The 17,520-nt window shown below is 43.7% G+C and overlaps 2 protein-coding genes across 2 annotated transcripts; both read right to left on the reverse strand.

The window, feature by feature from the left end:
* Positions 1-594: 594 nt before the first annotated feature.
* LOC147461344 (putative serine/threonine-protein kinase) lies at positions 595-1,779 on the reverse strand. The gene has a single exon (XM_086500706.1). The coding sequence runs from the start codon at positions 1,643-1,645 to the stop codon at positions 1,157-1,159; it is 489 nt and encodes a 162-aa protein (XP_086356832.1). The 5' UTR covers positions 1,646-1,779; the 3' UTR covers positions 595-1,156.
* A 4,875-nt stretch (positions 1,780-6,654) lies between these two features.
* Positions 6,655-8,505, reverse strand: LOC147461345 (uncharacterized). Its single transcript, XM_086508912.1, has 2 exons — positions 8,218-8,505; positions 6,655-7,121 (listed from the first exon to the last, which is right to left on the reverse strand). Exons 1-2 carry the CDS (start codon positions 8,462-8,464, stop codon positions 6,796-6,798), a joined length of 573 nt encoding a protein of 190 aa, XP_086365038.1. The 5' UTR covers positions 8,465-8,505; the 3' UTR covers positions 6,655-6,795.
* Between the last annotated feature and the right edge of the window lie 9,015 nt (positions 8,506-17,520).

Below are 17,520 nucleotides of genomic sequence, written 5' to 3' on the forward strand. Positions count from 1 at the left end.
CGGTTGCGTTGCCCTCACCTTACCGCAGACAAACATCATTCTCCACTCCCAATCCATCATTCTTACAATCACAAATGGTTAACATGATTTTTTGTTTGTTTGCCATTTGGTGAGAGCATTTGGGAGATGGTTATCTTCCATAGTTCTCTTCCGGGAGCAGCAGCCGCATCACCACGCTGGCGGCACACAGCAAGGTCACTCTGTGGAGGGCTCTCCCTCTCTCTCTCTCTCTCTCTCCTACTCCTACCTACGCATGAACAAGTATGGTGCAGGAGGTGATGGGCAATGTGGGAGAGAGCAATGGAGGCAGTGTGGGAGCAGGAGATGAATGGCGGGGTGAGGGCGAGAAGAGAGGAGTAGGGAGGGGGCAAGTAGTCTTTTCTTAGGTGAGTTGGGGGATTGGGAGAATCTAGTAACTCGTCAATATGTACCTAGGTTGATTTTTATCCCAACCAAGCACCATTACCACCAAATTACAGCCTTTCTCCAAGCTCAGCAAGGAGATTTTGTTATGTCATGTATATCCATAAGTGCTTTTGCTTCATGCTTGGAAGCTACAAATCATTAAGTACTGAGTAATGTGAATCAATTTTAACCATTATGTAGTGTTTAAGCTCAAATGCCGTTGAGAAAACAACACAAGCGAGAGATCATCTTGGTTTAAGGCTTTCCCTTAAACAAAGCTTTGGGCTTACACTAGTTTGATTATTTATCTGAGACCATCGGCTTCAGATTGTCCCAGAAGATGGTGTAGCCATCTACTTTAATCAGAGGGTGCATAGAAAAGGCAAGATGTCTTGCATTGTGGGCCGATCATGGGGTTGGTCTCGGGTGCATGCGATACCCATTTGAAAGAACTGCAGTGCCTGCCCAGCTGTGGAAGGTGAATGGACCAATCGGGTATCCAATGCAATTTTGACTGACCTCCCAGAACCATCCGAAAGCTTGTGTACGACCCATTCACGCAAGCTCACTCCTTCGGAAACCTCGGTGGGCTTCTGCCCAGTCAACATCTCGAGAATGACCACGCCAAAGCTGTATACATCTACCTTTGTTGTGGTTTGTGCTGCATAGGCATGTTCTAACAATCCAAAATATGCATGTGTGAGACACTATACCACCAATTTCAAGGAGTTAGACTGCATAATTTACTTACTTATACACAAGAAGAGCAACTTCCCATTTCCTCCAAGCAAATTACCATACGTGGTGCCATGTAGCCTATTGTCCCCTTGAAATTGGAAGATATGGGAAAGACTCCTTCTTTGCCAAGCTTGGAGAGTCCAAAGTCCGCCAGGTGTGCCTCCAGGCTGGAGTCTAGCAGAATGTTACTGGGCTTGATATCACCATGGATAACTGGCACGCTGTACTCATGATGCAAGTACGTTAACGCATTGACAAGGCCGGTTGCAATCGTTGTGAGCCTTCCCCAATCATATTCTTCATGATCTCTTCTAACATGCAGGTAGTGCTCTAGGCTCCCATTGGACATGTAGTCCAGCACCAAGGCACTCACATCCAGGTTGAGGACGCATCCCCGCACTCTCACAAGGTTTCTATGCCTCAACTTGCTCAGAATATGTATCTCTTTCAAAAGAGCTTCACGTGAGCAAGGTCCCTTGAGTTTCTTCACAGCTACGATCATGCCATCTGAGAGCACCCCCTTGTACACAGAAGCTTGGGTCCCTTGCCCCAAAAGATTGTCCTCCGCATAGCATCCAGTTGCTACGGCCAGCTCCTCTGTTGTGTATCGTCTTGTTTCTGATGTCAAAACAAGCTTCCCTCGGGAGGCTTGGGTTCTATAGTGGAAACATGCTGCCGACAATGCCAGAGAGAGAGAGAGAGAGAGAGAGAGAGAGAGAGAGAGAGAGAGAGTGTCTATAGTAGTTGTCGAGGTGAAAGTAGTGATGCAGGATCGGACTCCAGAAGCTGGGACATAGAGAGAGGAGGCGATGGAAACGAGTGGGGAAGGCAGACGGCCCGAGCATCCATGACTCTCTGTCTTTCTCTCTCTCTCTCTCTCTCTCTCTCTCTCTCGTCTACAGGTAGAGAATGAGCTACAATTCCTTTGTTCTCAAAGAGTGTCTCTCTCATGGTTAGGTTGCCAAGGCCAAGCGGACAATGGATGAGAGGGCAGGGTGGGATTTTGAGGGCACTGCCATCTTGCTCAACGGAGAGGGGAGATGGCTGCCGATAGTAAACACCCCGCGAGAACGCGTTGCCATCTTGCTCAAAGGAGAGGGGAGATGGCTGCCGATAGTAAACACCCCGCGAGAACGCGTTGCAATCAGTTTTGCTCCAAGTTGAAAGGTTCCCCGTTGGAAAAACCACTAAGGCTTCCGCTTCTCCCACTAAGGCGGCATTGCCCCATCATCAAAATGTTGTCCTCGTCATCCCCAAAACCTCGAGTTCCCACCACGTACACACACACCCACATCCCAAAGATCATGGCAATATCTGAGTAAGATCTCTCCAGAGTCCCATTTCTCATTATAACTTCAATGCAATTGAAACACCATGGTTCTGGCAAGGGCATTATAATCATGCAGACTAGTCATCTATTATTTCAACCAATCAACATTTTAAGACTATCAAAAAATGCTTGAAAATACAACTCAATTTTATTCCATTTTAGTCAGCAAAAAGAGAAGTGATCTCTATAGCCTTTGCCCTTTGGGCAGGCCAAAAATGTCGGGTGAGGGCAAGGGGAAATGAAAAAATTCCGCCCCAAAATATAGAAAAATAGTGTAAAAACCTAAAGAAATGACCTAATTTTTCCAAATTTTCCCTTGACAAAATCAAGAAAAGGACTTTTGTATGTTTGGAAAAATGATTTTTCTCGAACACTGCGGTAGAACAATCTCTTGGATGCCTGATCGTGTGAAGTACCACCTGAAGTTGTCATAGTTCTCATGTGAGAGGTTCCATGCTACTAGCCATCATATTCTTCTTTGACTATACCTTGTAATATTCTTGATTCCACTTTGTTTGATGCTTTTCCACAACCTATACTCTATCGCTTCCTTACATTGTAAATCCTTTTCCTTCAGGGTCCCACTCATGAGCATCCAACTGACGTGCTTCACCCATTGACCTTTGACCACTTGACATTGAGTTTAAAAACAAAGATTGTTTTTCCATGTGTCTGCGAAGGTGAGGTCATAAAATTGAATCATTGCCCGTTGAAGCGCTTCCAATTCAATGAACACGTTATTGAAGTGATCGTAATAGGTCGACTTTGTCAAAGACAGTGGCATCGTATCTTTGACGCACTTAAGACCGTCGAACATAATCATCGGTGTGTGAGGTGGTCCACACGATGGTGAAGATTGCGACTGAAGGATCGAAAGTGAACATAGTGCAAGTTGATCCAATTCTTTGATTCATCCTTTTATTCTCCTCATTGGAAGAGGTTTGAAGTTGGTTAAATGCCCGTCGCACTTCCTTTGTCCTTTCAAGCTCCTTAAAGTAGAGGACATACAATTTTCTACAATATCCGAGAAAACCATTAAATCCGTCACTTACAAACCTCACAAAACCCGTGATATTAGTAAACGGTGGAGAAGCAATAGAGGTTGGGTCGGGCAGACAGAGATTCCCTTTATCCATAGGTCAATGTCTTTGGCTTTGACCATTTGAAGTTGGTCATGTAGAATGGTACTACGCTTGCTACATAAAAGTAGCATACTATGTATTTAAATCTACATGCGAATGAAACTTGGATGGTTTATTGGTGATATTTTGCAATGGTATTTGTAGGAATTGCAAGAGAAAAGCTCTATTGATGAAAGGGTATGCGGGTGGAAGAATGAGAATATGCTTTAGCTTCTTGAGCTTAAAACATGGAGATGGAGATAGAGACAAGCAAGGTGGTGAAGATGGAGGTGAACAATGGTAGTGGAGAGATATTGGAGGGTGGAAATGGAGATGGAGATGAAATGGTGCACATGTCACAACCATGGATAGTAGAGAGAGAGAGAGAGAGAGAGAGAGAGAGAGAGAGAGAGAGAGAGAATGGTGGTGAATCAAAATTGGAGGGTGGGAATGGAGATAGAGATAAAGATAGTGCAGATCTCATAGCTTTGGCTTGTAAGGAGAAAAAATGGTGGTGAATAGAGATTGGAGGATGGAGATGAAAATGGTGCACATCTACTAGTTATGACTTGTATAGAGAGAAAATGAAACACTTTCATATAGAACTAATGTAGCACATTTTAAAGAGAGAGGATAGAAAGAAAGTATAGATTTGTAGCCTCTCAAAAAATGGGTCGAAAATTTACAAAGTCGGAAGAGATAAAGAGAAAAGATATAGTTTGGGAGAATATAAAAAATCTATGGCAATTTAATCCACCTTTTAAATAGTTAAGGCTACATTCCTTCCCCAAGAGCTTAAATGCAATTTTTACTTCACTTTTTGGTTAATGTAAAAATGAAAATATGTATTTCTAGAGCTATATCTTTAAGTTTGGCTAAAGTAAGATTAAGAGTTAAGCATTTTACTAAACGTCCAAAATAAAAGGGCCCATGAAAATTCCATCGAGGCTCTAATGGCTTGCGGAAAGAAGATAGTCACACAAAAGGACTATAAATACAAGCTTGCCAACCATAGTATTGTTTGACATGCTTGCTCCTCGTAAGATTGAACTTATCAATGAAAGTTTACACATGGTTGCATGGAATGAAGACATAACCTAAAGAAGACTAGAGTGTTGATACCATGACAATGAAAGTTTATCATAGTTGCATGGAATCAAGACATAACCTAAAGAAGACTATAGTGTTGATACCATGGTATCCACAAGTCCAAGCTACTTTCAACCGCACATGATTTTGGACACGCATCAATTTTTCAATGTATAACCAATTGACATGATTGAATGCTCTTTCCAACTCCAAACGATGTTGCTTAGTGACTTTAGCATAGCATAGTCAATGTCGAGCTGAACGTTAAGGATGCTATGAACCATGTCTCACTTTTTCACAATTCCAAGTACCACCAAGTTAATGCCATGAGACAAAGATAGAAGCTAGTGTCGCAATGGTGTCAATGAAGATCTTACAAATGCCTCCCATCAAAGAGAGAGAGAGAGGCTACTCTCTGTGGGCTCCCTAATTTTGGACAAAATGCCTTGGTGCCCAAGACCCAAACCAAAATGACACTAATAACCGTCACTTCAATGCATCAACTTAGTGAGAGAACTTAGTTCCTCTCATGACAAGCTTTCATTTTAGAGCTAGGGTAGAGGAGCAATAAAAGAACTGGTTCCAAAACGTAGTCAATGTTTGGAAAATTTCATAACTTTTTCATAATTAGGATACTTGATGAGATAGACATTTTAGACTTAAAAAAGTTTCACATCAACTGTCTGTTGATGCCATTTTGATTCAAAATCATGGAGTATCATGGAGATTAAATTGGAAAGATTTGAATATCCGAGGATTGGCTCATACAATTTCAGGTCTCTAACAACCTAACTCATCTATCCTAGTTACGAAGAAGATGAAACGACACTACAATATGCAATGTCAACCTCAAGAGAAGCAACCATGTTAGGCAATGTATTAATGGGCACCACTTAGCTTTGGTTGCGACTAGGATGCAGAGACCTACCAACTAGCACCAACATAGGCTATGTTGAATAGGGAAGTCAAGACCCACAAAAATCAAGAGCATAAACTGCAGCCTATTGCATGGACATCTAGATTAAACAAGGGCAATGTCCCCATAAGGCTTCTAATGACTAATAGAAAGCATGATCTTGAAGGCCAGGAGGCATGGACATGGATCACTCCAAAGCCATCATCTCTCTATATACTCAACTACGGTGAGCCATCTTCTTTTTTGGCTTGGAGATCACTATCCGCCACATGTTCCTCTCTCTCTCTCTCTCTCTCTCTCTCTCTCTCTCTCTCTCCACAGAGGTCGGGGCATGCACTCGTTTGGCAAATACATCTTAGACATCCAAGTAAACACTGAAAGCTTTGAAAGAGAGCTATTGGATTTTAGGTAAGCCTGTCTGTCATCCATCTCCATTTTCAGCCCATTAGTACTTAGATCTAGCTTCTGCAGAGGAATAGACATCTAACAGAGTGGCCCACCCCTGTCTAGATATGTCAGCTTGTGTCCACAACATGATGTGGAAAATGATGAAATCAAACATGTGCTGTTCAACAAAGACATCCTATCCAGAACGCTTCTGCATCTTTGAATAAACTATGATAAAAGCAATACGACGAAGTGCAAACTGCAGTCTGGCAAGACACATGTGAACAAATGAAATTTGCGTACAATGCTTGTACCGCCGACAGCAAGAATGCTCAAGAAACACAGTAACACAAGCCACCAGCGACAAAGTACCACAAGGGTAAGGTAAAGCAGACTTAAGAACAGAAGTACATGTGCAGGGCAAGATCAGTATCACCAACCATAAAACAAGGTGTTTGAACGACTCTTTGACCTACAGAACAAGCGAAGACTTTCGAGCATTTTGAACACATGGACGCAATATACCAACAAGGCAAAAACCATCGCCATTGCCATTCTTGACAAAGGTGATGATTTCGCACCCACTTTTGAGGAACAGTACGGTCTAAACCAGCAACTCTAGCTCTATGGCGATTGGCAAGAGCTTCACAACCTTCTAGGGATCCAAATCATGAAAATGGGCAATAGATTAGAACCATCCTAAATGGCTCAAAAACAAGAACAAAAAACTCTTTTGTTGCTGCCTTGAGAATACAATACGACAAGATTATCAGAAACAACCAAGAAGTATACATACAAGAAGTTCCAGCCTATTGCAGAAAATAGCCAGAGAGAAAGAGACAAAAGAAGAGAAGAAGAGAACCATAAATGAGGAGGCTCTTCTGGCCCGATGTGAGGGAGTTTGTGCCAAGCCCATAATTTTGATTCTCAGCAAATCCAGCTACCTCCACACTCTTGGAGTTAAAATAAGACTGCCCTGCACCGCATATGGGGCATCGCCAATCTTCTGGTAAGTTTCGAAATTCTGTTCCTGCTGCAATGGGGTATGCTGCCTCCCCCTTCGACTCCTCATATACGTAGCCACATGACCGGCACTCCCACTTACCCGTGTTTATCACTGCAAATTTTTCAGCCGCTGCACATACAAAATGGCAAAGAAACAGGTCAGTTAAGATGGCTAGTGTAGAATAAGGTAGAGATTAACGATACAAACAATGGACGAGGAAGAACGGAAACTCAAGTTGAGAAGATTTTGCACATCAATAAGTACATATGCACTTATTTGCCCTGAAAAGCTTTACCTGTCAAAGACACAAATTCACGAGCATACACTCACACCGACACTCAATATTTGTTCAGGATATATGTAGCGGTTTGAAACTCTTCACCATGTTTCTTAGATTCTTAAGGTGAATGAGATATACATTTCCTTGAGGGTAATTTGGTATTCATGACTGTGAAGGCAATGTGTCAGTTCATAATGATTCATCACATCCCCTCCCTTTCAAAAAATACATGAGGAGACTTCCATGCACCAAGTCCCTCTGATAGGTGATGGGTCGGCGAGAGATCAAACTAATCTTTTGATGCTGCAGTTAAACATGAATGCTTCCGAGTCCAGTTTGTTTGCTTCATATTCTAATAGGAGAAAACTTAAATTATAGAGCAATCTCGCCCTGGAAGCCAAACGATCAAAACCTGCACTTGAACTATATGCCCTATGTGGCTAAATGTATATAAGCAGGAAGATCCTATTGACTGCCAAGTTCACCCACTCCTGAATTGAAATGCCACAATTCCCTTGCCAAATTGCAGCCTTATAATATGCCACGAAGGAGCATGAACAGAAGTGCAAGTCTAGCTCATATGCGCAGAGCAATTTCATTTCAGTTCTGAGAGCAGCAAGGGCTTTTTCTCCGGCCTTTGCCCCTCTGATAGTAAAGCTTTATGCTTGGTCCAAATCTGAGCTTCCTATGTCAAGTCAGGGGTAGTTCAATATCTCAAAAACAACCAGTCACAATGTACGTATAGAACTGGAAGTAGAAATAACACAGACAATCTCTTCTGATCACCCCTTGTTATTCCTTAAAAATAAGGACTGATGAAAAAGGGTAACCACTTCTAACAAATGCACAAAGACATTCATCAACGCTAACTTTGGGCAAACCAAACGAATGCAGAAACTTAGAAATTTGCTGTCAGAGGGCGTGATGATGAAGGTAGAATGATACCTCTTCTGGCCTCAACAGACTGAGGATCGGGCTCGGCAGATGTTTGTGCAGAATCGCTCTCCACATCTACTGACATGCAGCGAGGTATGCGGCTTCGGACATCTTTGCAACTTAGGGAGAGAGAAGACCCCGACCCGCTAGGGGGAGCAAAGCGCATCCGAACCACGCAGCATTCCTTGCCCGCGAATCCACTAGCAGACTTGCAAACTGTCGTTTGCACTTGCAGCGGTAGCTCTAGCGTCGCCATAGCCACCCCCTCCTCCCAAACACGAGCCACTTATGCAGCGAGCTAGAAATAAGGGACATTTCCTGGTATATCCAACAATGTGGTACCTTATCTAATTTGAACACTATTGAATTTGAACACTCTGTGGACTAAGAGGTAAAAGAACTCATGGCTTTTATGGGAAGAGCTTGGAGAGTCGGCAACAAGAAAAATGAAAGCAATGGGGAGACCTCGAAAGAAAGGGCACTCATCCTTCGTTCTCTTTCCATGGAAGTGAAGAAGGACTTTTTAAAGAAAAGGCCAACTCTTAAGAAGACGGACATCTTTCTCGGGGATGATCTTACCCTCTCGCAGATCGCTCATATGCAGGAGGTAATGCCGGAGATAAGAGCGACAAGGGAAAAAGGCAAGATTGCCTTCTACCGATATGGAAGAGTGGTAATACTGGAGCGACGCTCCACATAACGGTGTGATACCTATGGGCCACACTCAAAGTTGCCACCTGCAATTGTAATGGATCTATGCGCCTTGATGTGGGTGCTTTTGAGGATAGTTTTACTGGAAGAGACATCATCTTCTACTCTGAGACACATCAGGCCCCTGGGGCAATCTATGCCTCACATTAATGGATACAGATGGGAGACAGCATGCAGACAGGAGACGTGATCATAGCAAAGAGATCAGGGCTCACGGGGAGTGGAAGTGTTATTTAGAGAGGAGTTGTAGCCATTGATACATATAGCCCACAGGGATGAGTAGGGTGGTACATGTGGGTGAGATTGAGAGCAGAGACAGACAAATATCTTTACATTGCTATTTGCTACTTTCCCTCGAGTACGTCAGTCTATGCATCACCCAGAGGACAGTCCCCCTTTTCTATTTTGGATGATGACATATGGGAGTTCTCTAGAGATGGTGACATTATCATTCTAGGCGACTTCAATGCTAGGACTGCCCATCACCAAACTATATTTTATGATACCTCAGAGAAGATGCTGAGAGAGCTAGATGTTGTAGAGACGGGCCTGTCCAGACTATCACAGGATGTGGAACATACTGACTATGGACGACACTTGATAGACATGGGAACTGCACATGGACTGGCCATCTTGAATGACCTACAAAGATTTCCCGCTCTGCGGGAGGTTTTACATGCTTTCCACACAGACATGGAGCCAGCACATTGGATTATGTCATGGCACAGTTGAGCGTTATCTCTAGTATCCAGGATCTCATGGTTGGACCCAGACCTCTTGGGGTGGTAGTGGATCATGCCCTTCTGTTGATGACCATCTCTTTTCAGTTTAATGTAGCACACAGTCCACGGGCAGCAGCACCTACTCGCTACACCTCCACGCGGGAGACGGACTCTGTATATATAGATGGGATCTACAGACGGTTGTGCACTGAGGAGCCAGGGCGACCTCTGGAGGAGCTTACTACTATAGTGACACAGACATTACATGATGCAGCAGCAGAGGCATACCCACACACTTAGCCTGAGCAGAGACGCCGTTCTGGGAGCGGAGCATGCCACAGAACAGTTGGTATGATGCGGAATGCCGCGAGACTAGAGCCAGACTTCAGAGGGAGGTGCTTTTGGGGGACATCACTCACAAACAGTCACAGATTGACTTCCGATGCCTAGTAGAGTAGGATCTATACCAGCTATCTTGAGTCAGGACTCATGTAAGGCATGGTGGCTCTTTTGAGCACTCTCCCCCTCCCCTGCCATTACCTCTACAGAGGCCTAGGGCTAGTACGCTTCATCTTTGTACACAGTTCCTGGACAGCCGCCCCTTCCCGAACCTCCCGATCCATGCCCACACGCATGTGCTTTTTTCATTGCTGAGATGGTGAAGAAGGTCATTGACAGGATGAGGACTGGGAGAGCATATGATCATGATGGCTTAGTGGCTGAGCATTTCATACATGCCAGAGATCTACTGGCAGAGCTTCTAGCAGTTGTGTTTAACCATGCCATGTGTGAAGGCTTGCCTGATACTTGGAGCCTATCTACTATTGCACCTATCTTCAAGTTAGGAGACCCTATGGAGCCTGTAAATTATTGCAGTATCATGATTGGATACACCTTGGCATGGTTGTACTCATCCATTCTTGAGCAACAGCTCAGTAGATGGGCAGAGAAGGAGAGGATATGCGCACCCAAGGCCAACAGGGTTCAGGAGAGGCTTTTCTACTCTTGACCATATCTTGACACTCAGATCCATCATTGAGGAGGGAAGATCACATGGGAAACGGATCTATTGTAGCTTTGTGGACTTTCGCAAAGCATTTGACACAGTACCCAGAGCTAGATTGATGCGCAGACTACAGGAAATGGGAGTACCCATAGAGCTCATTTGGGGGATCATGGCATTATATAGGTCAGTAGTGGGGCATGTACACACCTCAGAGGTTCTATCTACACCGATCCACTCCACTATTGGGGTGAAGATGTTGGGATTCAGGCCAATTAGCCGGACATCCCACTTACTACTAACCCATCTACTAACATAACCATTATACACTTATTCTTTAATACAATAGAATAAGGAGCTGCAATCAACAAGATAACGTTCTTGTGCGCTCCACCCAAAGTAGGTCTCTCTCTCTCTCTCTCTCTCTCTCTCTCTCTCTCTCTCTCTCTCTCTCTCTCTCTCTCTCTCTGCTCTGGCACTAGCACTCGCACACGCTTCTCGTGGCACCTTCAACTGGTATCAGAGTAGGGTTTGTGCTTACCGTTTTCGCGTCCGCGCGCACGCGCACTTTCAAAAGTGCAAACAGGTTTTTGATTTGGCATCGGCAAATTCAGCGTTCCGAGAGCGTTTCCAATAGGTTTCCTAGGGTTTTACCCCCCTTTTGAAGCTGTTCGTGCATTCGAAAGCTTCATTAGAGCTACGCTTTAGGAGTTGTATTTTTTCAACTCCACTTTTGCTATAGATATAGGTACAGGTACAGGACACAGGTGCAAGTTGTTTAGAGACTATTTTGGGATGGTATATAGCCGCTTTATGGCTATTATGTGCTATTGAGATGGTGTTTATGGGTTGATTAGTAGCACTTTTCGACGTCGACATTGTCTCGGGTTTTTCAGGCATCCATCTCCTCACAAGTTCTTGCATACATACAAAACATCCAAGTTTCTTACAGGTTGCAGTGTTTAGCATCAGCACAGATTTCAGTGGGAGTATTTGATGCACATATGCATTGTTTTGGCACTTTTGATAGTGCTTGAGCTCTTTTGAGAGCGGTTTTACTCCCCGTAGGGATTTGTTTACTGCTTGCACATTTTGTTTGGTGCCTGTTTGAGCGCGTATATTGCACCTTGCAGTATTGTTGACAGTGGATGTACGTTGAATTGCAGAAACTGCCATATGTACCTTTTGTGGAGCCGATTTGGCTTGTTTCTGGCAATCCCGACCGTATCTGAGACTCGGTTCGGAGGCCCTTTCTGAGACTGGGCTGGTTTCTTGTCTGCATAACCTTTTGTGAGGGTCGATAGTGTGAGGTTTTCTTGAGCTGGGGGATTCTCGAATGTTGAGATCCTTTCGGTGACACAGGTTGCTAGAGTACCCCTTTTTTTGTGGCCTCGCCATAGGACATCTATAGAGAGGGCTAGGTGCATTTAACGCCGTGTTGGCAGTCTTGGGTCAGTTTTTGACTTTTTATGCACAGTTAGTGAAAGTTAGTGGTTGATGCGCATGTCTTATGCTTTGAGAGCATTACTTTTGATGCGTTGCTGATATCTTGTGACATTTTTGGATTGAGATTCTGTCCGTTTTTCTGTGGAAACTCTGTCGAATTTTTCCCAAAATTACCAGTGTTTATTGCCATATTATCTTTAGCTTGCAGCCATGTCATCTAGTGGTGAAAATGATATTTACAATATCCGAAAATTTGATGGGACAAATTTTGCTATCTGGAAAGAGCATATTCAAGATGTTCTTATACAAAAAGGCCAGCTGGATCCTATCATGGAGCGCCCAGAGGGCGAGTATACAGATGTTGAGTGGGAGAAACTTGATGCTAAGGCCAAATCTACCCTCCGTTTGCATTTGGCCGAGTCTGTGTACTTTACTATAGTTGGAGAAAGGACTGCTAGAGATGTATGGGATAAGTTGTGTTCCAGTTTTGAGAACAAAAGTTCCACTAATAAGGTTTTCTTGATAAAGAAGTTGTTTGACCTTCGTATGAAGGAAGAGGGCACTATTTCTACTCACATTAATGAGTTCAATATCATTTTCACTCAATTGACCACTCAGGGTTTGGTCTTCGATGAGGAAATCAAATGTATATTCTTGCTATGCAGTTTACCCTCATCTTGGGATACGTTCTGCACTCCGATTAGCAACTCAGCACCGGGTACATGTCTAGTGTACAATGACGTCCTTGGGAGTTTGTTTACCGAGGAGATTCCCATGAAATTTCTCGAAGGCAAGAAGGATGGTGATGTGTATGTTGCTAGTGATAGACAGAGGGGTCGCACTCAAAGTTGTGCCAAAAGCAAGGAACGTGGGGGCTCACGCAGTAAGTCTCGGGGTTCCATGCGTAATGTCGAGGTGCTATCACTACCATAAAAAAGGGCATGTGAAGAAGGATTGCAGGAAATGGCAGCAAAGCAAGAAGGATAAACAATCTGGTGAAACTTCTAAGTCTGATGATTCAAACAAGGGCAAAGAAAAGTTAGAGGAGATCAACGTGCTAGAGTCCTCAAATGCTCTTATTGTAGAGACTCTTCCAACGGTTGTTATGCCACTTTCCTCTGACGTATTGGTCTTCACAACAGATCTACCTGTCGAGGCTCTTGTTACAGAAGATGCGCAGTATGCACAGAATTGGATAGTAGATTCTGGTGCGAGTTTCCATGCGACACCACATAGATCTACCTGTCGAGGCTCTTGTTACAGAAGATGCGCAGTATGCACAGAATTGGATAGTAGATTCTGGTGCGAGTTTCCATGCGACACCACATAGAGAGTGGTTCTCTACTTATTCTCACTCTTGTGGCAAAGTGAGACTTGGTGATGCTTATGAACTAGACATTGAGGGTGTCGGAAATGTCAAATTGCATCTAAGGAATGGCACGCACTTTACTTTATGTAACGTCAAACATGTGCCCAAGTTGACTAAAAGCTTGATTTCTGTTGGTCAGCTTGATGATTTGGGCTACAACACCACATTTGGCAATGGTTCATGGATAGTACGCAAAGGTAATCTTGTTGTACTCAGAGGTCAAAAGCATGGTACCTTGTATTCCATGCATGTGTCAGATGTTGGTCATGATTGCATATCTATAGCTGAGCTGCCGTCTACTGAGTTGTGGCATTGCCGGCTAGGTCATATTAGTAAAAAAGGAATGAGAACTCTGACTCGTTTTGGCTACTTACCTGTCTTGTCTTATGTTGACTTTCCTATTTGTGAGCATTGTATCTATGGAAAACAGACTAGGTCCGTGCACTTACCATTGGGTCAAAAGCAAGCTGAACCTCTAGATTTAGTACATAGTGATGTTTGTGGTCCTATGTCAACCAAATCTTTAGGGGGGGGGGGGCATCTATTTTGTGACATTCATAGATGACTCTACTCGAAAGGTGTGGGCATATCCTTTGAAACATAAGGATCAAGTTATTCCTGTGTTCCAGAATTTTTTAGCACTCGTTGAGAATCAGTCTGGCAAGAAACTAAAGAGGTTGTGGATTGACAATGGTGGAGAGTATGTCTCCAAGGAGATAGACAATTTCTGTGCTAAAAAAGGGGGATTGAAAGGCAGTTTACTGCACCATACACACCAGCTCAGAATGGAGTTGCTGAGCGCATGAATCGTACGATTTAGGAAAGAGTCATAGCCATGTTTTCTAGGGCAAATCTCACACAAAGCTTTTGGGCAGAAGCCATCTTGACCGCAGTGCACATTATAAATCATTCGCCTAGTATGTCATTGAATTATGAGATTCCAGAAGAGTTATGGTCTAAACGTAAGCCCCACTATGACCATCTATGTGTTCTTGGTTGTGAAGCTTATGCTCACGTGCCTAAACAACTTCGACATAAGTTAGAGCCAAAGTCACACAAATGTCTTTTCATTGGATATGGTGCAGATGGAGAGATAAGATATCGTCTCTGGCACCCGAAATCTCGTCGAGTCATCCGTAGTTCAGATGTGATCTTCAATGAGTCGAAGATGCATAAACAACCTATCAAGGAAATAGAGATTCGGAGAGTTACTTTTGAGGATGTTGCCTTAGAGACAGTGAATCAACTCAGCAGGCTAGTGATGTACCTTCCACTAGCAATGCTCCAGAGGGAGCGGATAGCAATGGTCACGCCTGTGAGACAGTCAACTAGAGTCTCTCGTCCACCTCCGCGTTTCGAGCTAGGTCTTGATTACATCATGTTGACCAATTGCGATGAGCCAAGCTGCTACCAAGATGCCATGATGGCGGATGATGTGGTGAAGTGGGAGCAGGCTATGCAATCTGAGTATAACTCGATTCTGGCTAATGACACTTGGGACTTGGTGGAACTGCCAAATGATGCGAAACCTTGCAAAGGTTTACAAGAAGAAATTTACCCCAGGTGATCCAAATCCAAAGTACAAGGCTAGACTTGTAGCCAAAGGGTTCAAACAGCAAAAGGGAGTCGATTTTGATGAAATCTTCTCGCCTGTGGTGGTCAAGATGACAACGCTTAGAACCGTACTTGGTCTTGTAGCGATTGAGGATATGGAACTTGTCCAAATGGATGTGAATGTTAGGAAATAAGACGTAGCTAAATAGATTTTTGAGTAGATTACTTAATGGAGAGAGATAGATTTCACACACAAGAGATTATAGAGTAGAGAGAGAGAGAGAGAACACACGATATACTTGGTTCACCCAATGTGGGCTACGTCCACGGGAAAGCATCCACTCAATGGCTTTAGCACTTCAAAAGAAAAAGTAGTTTACAAAGGGATTAAACCCTTGATAGAGCTCCCGCCTTGCTTCACTCTCACCACCTCACACTCACCTTGTTGCATCAACTTCACACTATAAAATGTGTGTAGAAATGGCCTCCTTTTATAGGCCAAAAGGGCTGCCCTCTCTTATGAGAGACAGCCATGTGTAGCCGATCTCAGGAAACATACATTGAGAAAGTTTTGCAGCGTTTCAATATGCAGGGGGGGAAAGCATTGAGTACCCCAATGTAGGAATTCTTGAAACTCAGCAAGGAAGATGCACCCAAATTTGATGTTGAGCAAGCTGAAATGGCGAAGGTACCATATTTTTTGTAACTGGCCGGACATCTCACTTACCACTAACCCATCTACTAACATAACCATTATACACTTATTTTTAATACAATAGAATAATCGGACCCTCTAATCCGCCCATGTGTGGCCGCCCTTGAGAAGACAAGTTCGCTTTTGAATTCGGCCACCGGCCATTGACTTCCGACCACCGGCCATCGGCCATTGACTACCGGCCACCGGCCAACCGACCGGTTGTTTTCCGACCACTTTTCGGCCGCCGTCCGGCCATAATATTCCGGCGGAAAAAAAAGTCTCGGGGGCCTCTGCCCCCGAGGCCTCTAAAGTTGCCCTTGATTCTTGTCCATGAAAATTTTGGGAAAATCTACAGGTTTTTCTGGGAAGAGTAAGTTCAGATGGTTGAGAAGAAACCAAATGGTGTGATCGAACCACATGATGTTGGATTCACAGGAGGCTTTGGGATCAAGAAATCTGAGATTAGGAGGCGATTCACCCCTTCCATGGAGTCTTTATCCAAAGTAGCTAAAATTTTGACCCAATCCACTACGGAAGCAGAGTACGTTGCATTGTCAGATGCAAGTAAAGAGGTTGTATGGTTATCTCGCTTGGTCAAAAATCTTAGCATTGATGAGACTCCAGTGATATATTGTGATAGTCAGAGTGCTCTTGCATTGGCAAGGACTCCCGTGTTTCACTCTAAATCGAAACACGTTAAAGTCAGGTATCATCTCGTGAGAGATTTCTTGGCCAAAAAGCTCATTGGTTTGGTTAAGGTACACACTGGCGACAACCCAGCAGATGCTTTGACGAAAGGCTTATCTTTGGAGCGGTTTACACATTGCAATGAGTTGATGGGTATAGGTTGAAGCCACTAGATTGCTTCACGATTGTACATACCAAGTCACTTGGGATGCGTTGGCCTTCAAGTGGGAGTTTGTTGGGATTCGACTTGAAACAACAGGATAACGTTGTTGTGCACTCCACCCAAAGCAGGTCTCTCTCTCTCTCTCTCTCTCTCTCTCTCTGCTCTCTCACTTGCACTCGCACACGCTTCCCGCGGCACCTTCAGAAGCAGGGCTGCCCAATCTCTCCTACTCTATTCGGTATGTATGTTGATGAGGTTTCTGACTACATTGAGAGCGATGGTGATAGAGGTGCAATGTCATAAATCCTAGTATCTAACCAACCCAAACGCTTTTCTCATATTAAACTAATCATTTAATGTGGGAGAATAAATAGGAACAAGGGTTAGAATATAGACATGTGCTTAGATCTATCTCAACATGGGGCCAATGGTAAAGGGGTCCAAATGAGAGATGGTATGTCAAAGAGCAAGGCTAGATAATGCAGCTTAAAGACCTTAAGGTTAGCTTCATTAAAGACCTCCAAAGGTTAATGTTAAAAAGTCCTTTGACCTTAAGTAAGCTACAGTTGAGCTTGAGGTGGGAACCCAACGGAACACAAAAGATTGTATTGTACCAAGTCTCTCTTGATGGGAGAAACTATAATACAAATGCCTATTGGAGGGGGGACCAGCTCCACATAAATCCGATCCTCAACTGTTGTCATGTTCTCTAAACTCTCTCTCTCTCTCTCTCTCTCTCTCTCTCTCTCTCTCTCTCTCTCTCTCTCGCAAAAATATTGTTCATGCCAAGTTAACTAAATGCTATGTTTAACAATCAAGTTCTCACATAGTAATTTTACAAAAGTACTTTCTCTAATTTCCGCTACTCTCAAAGTTAATAGGCCATTTCCATTACATTGGTATCAGAGAATTTGGTTTCTCTTTTCTTGCTTAAGAAGAGAGGTCCTTAAGTAGCCTATA

The sequence above is a fragment of the Adiantum capillus-veneris genome, chromosome 3, assembly GCF_014529385.1.
Source record: "Adiantum capillus-veneris isolate H3 chromosome 3, ASM1452938v2, whole genome shotgun sequence".
In the NCBI taxonomy this organism is placed as follows: Eukaryota; Viridiplantae; Streptophyta; class Polypodiopsida; order Polypodiales; family Pteridaceae; genus Adiantum; species Adiantum capillus-veneris.

Bases quoted from the DNA above. Each gene is read 5' to 3' on its own strand.
- LOC147461344 (XM_086500706.1), bottom strand. From the start codon at position 1,645: ATGATCGTAGCTGTGAAGAAACTCAAGGGACCTTGCTCACGTGAAGCT.
- LOC147461345 (XM_086508912.1), bottom strand. From the start codon at position 8,464: ATGGCGACGCTAGAGCTACCGCTGCAAGTGCAAACGACAGTTTGCAAG. The intron at 7,122-8,217 runs GTATCATTCTAC...TTGTATGTGCAG, and splicing joins GTCTGTTGAGGCCAGAAGAG to CGGCTGAAAAATTTGCAGTG.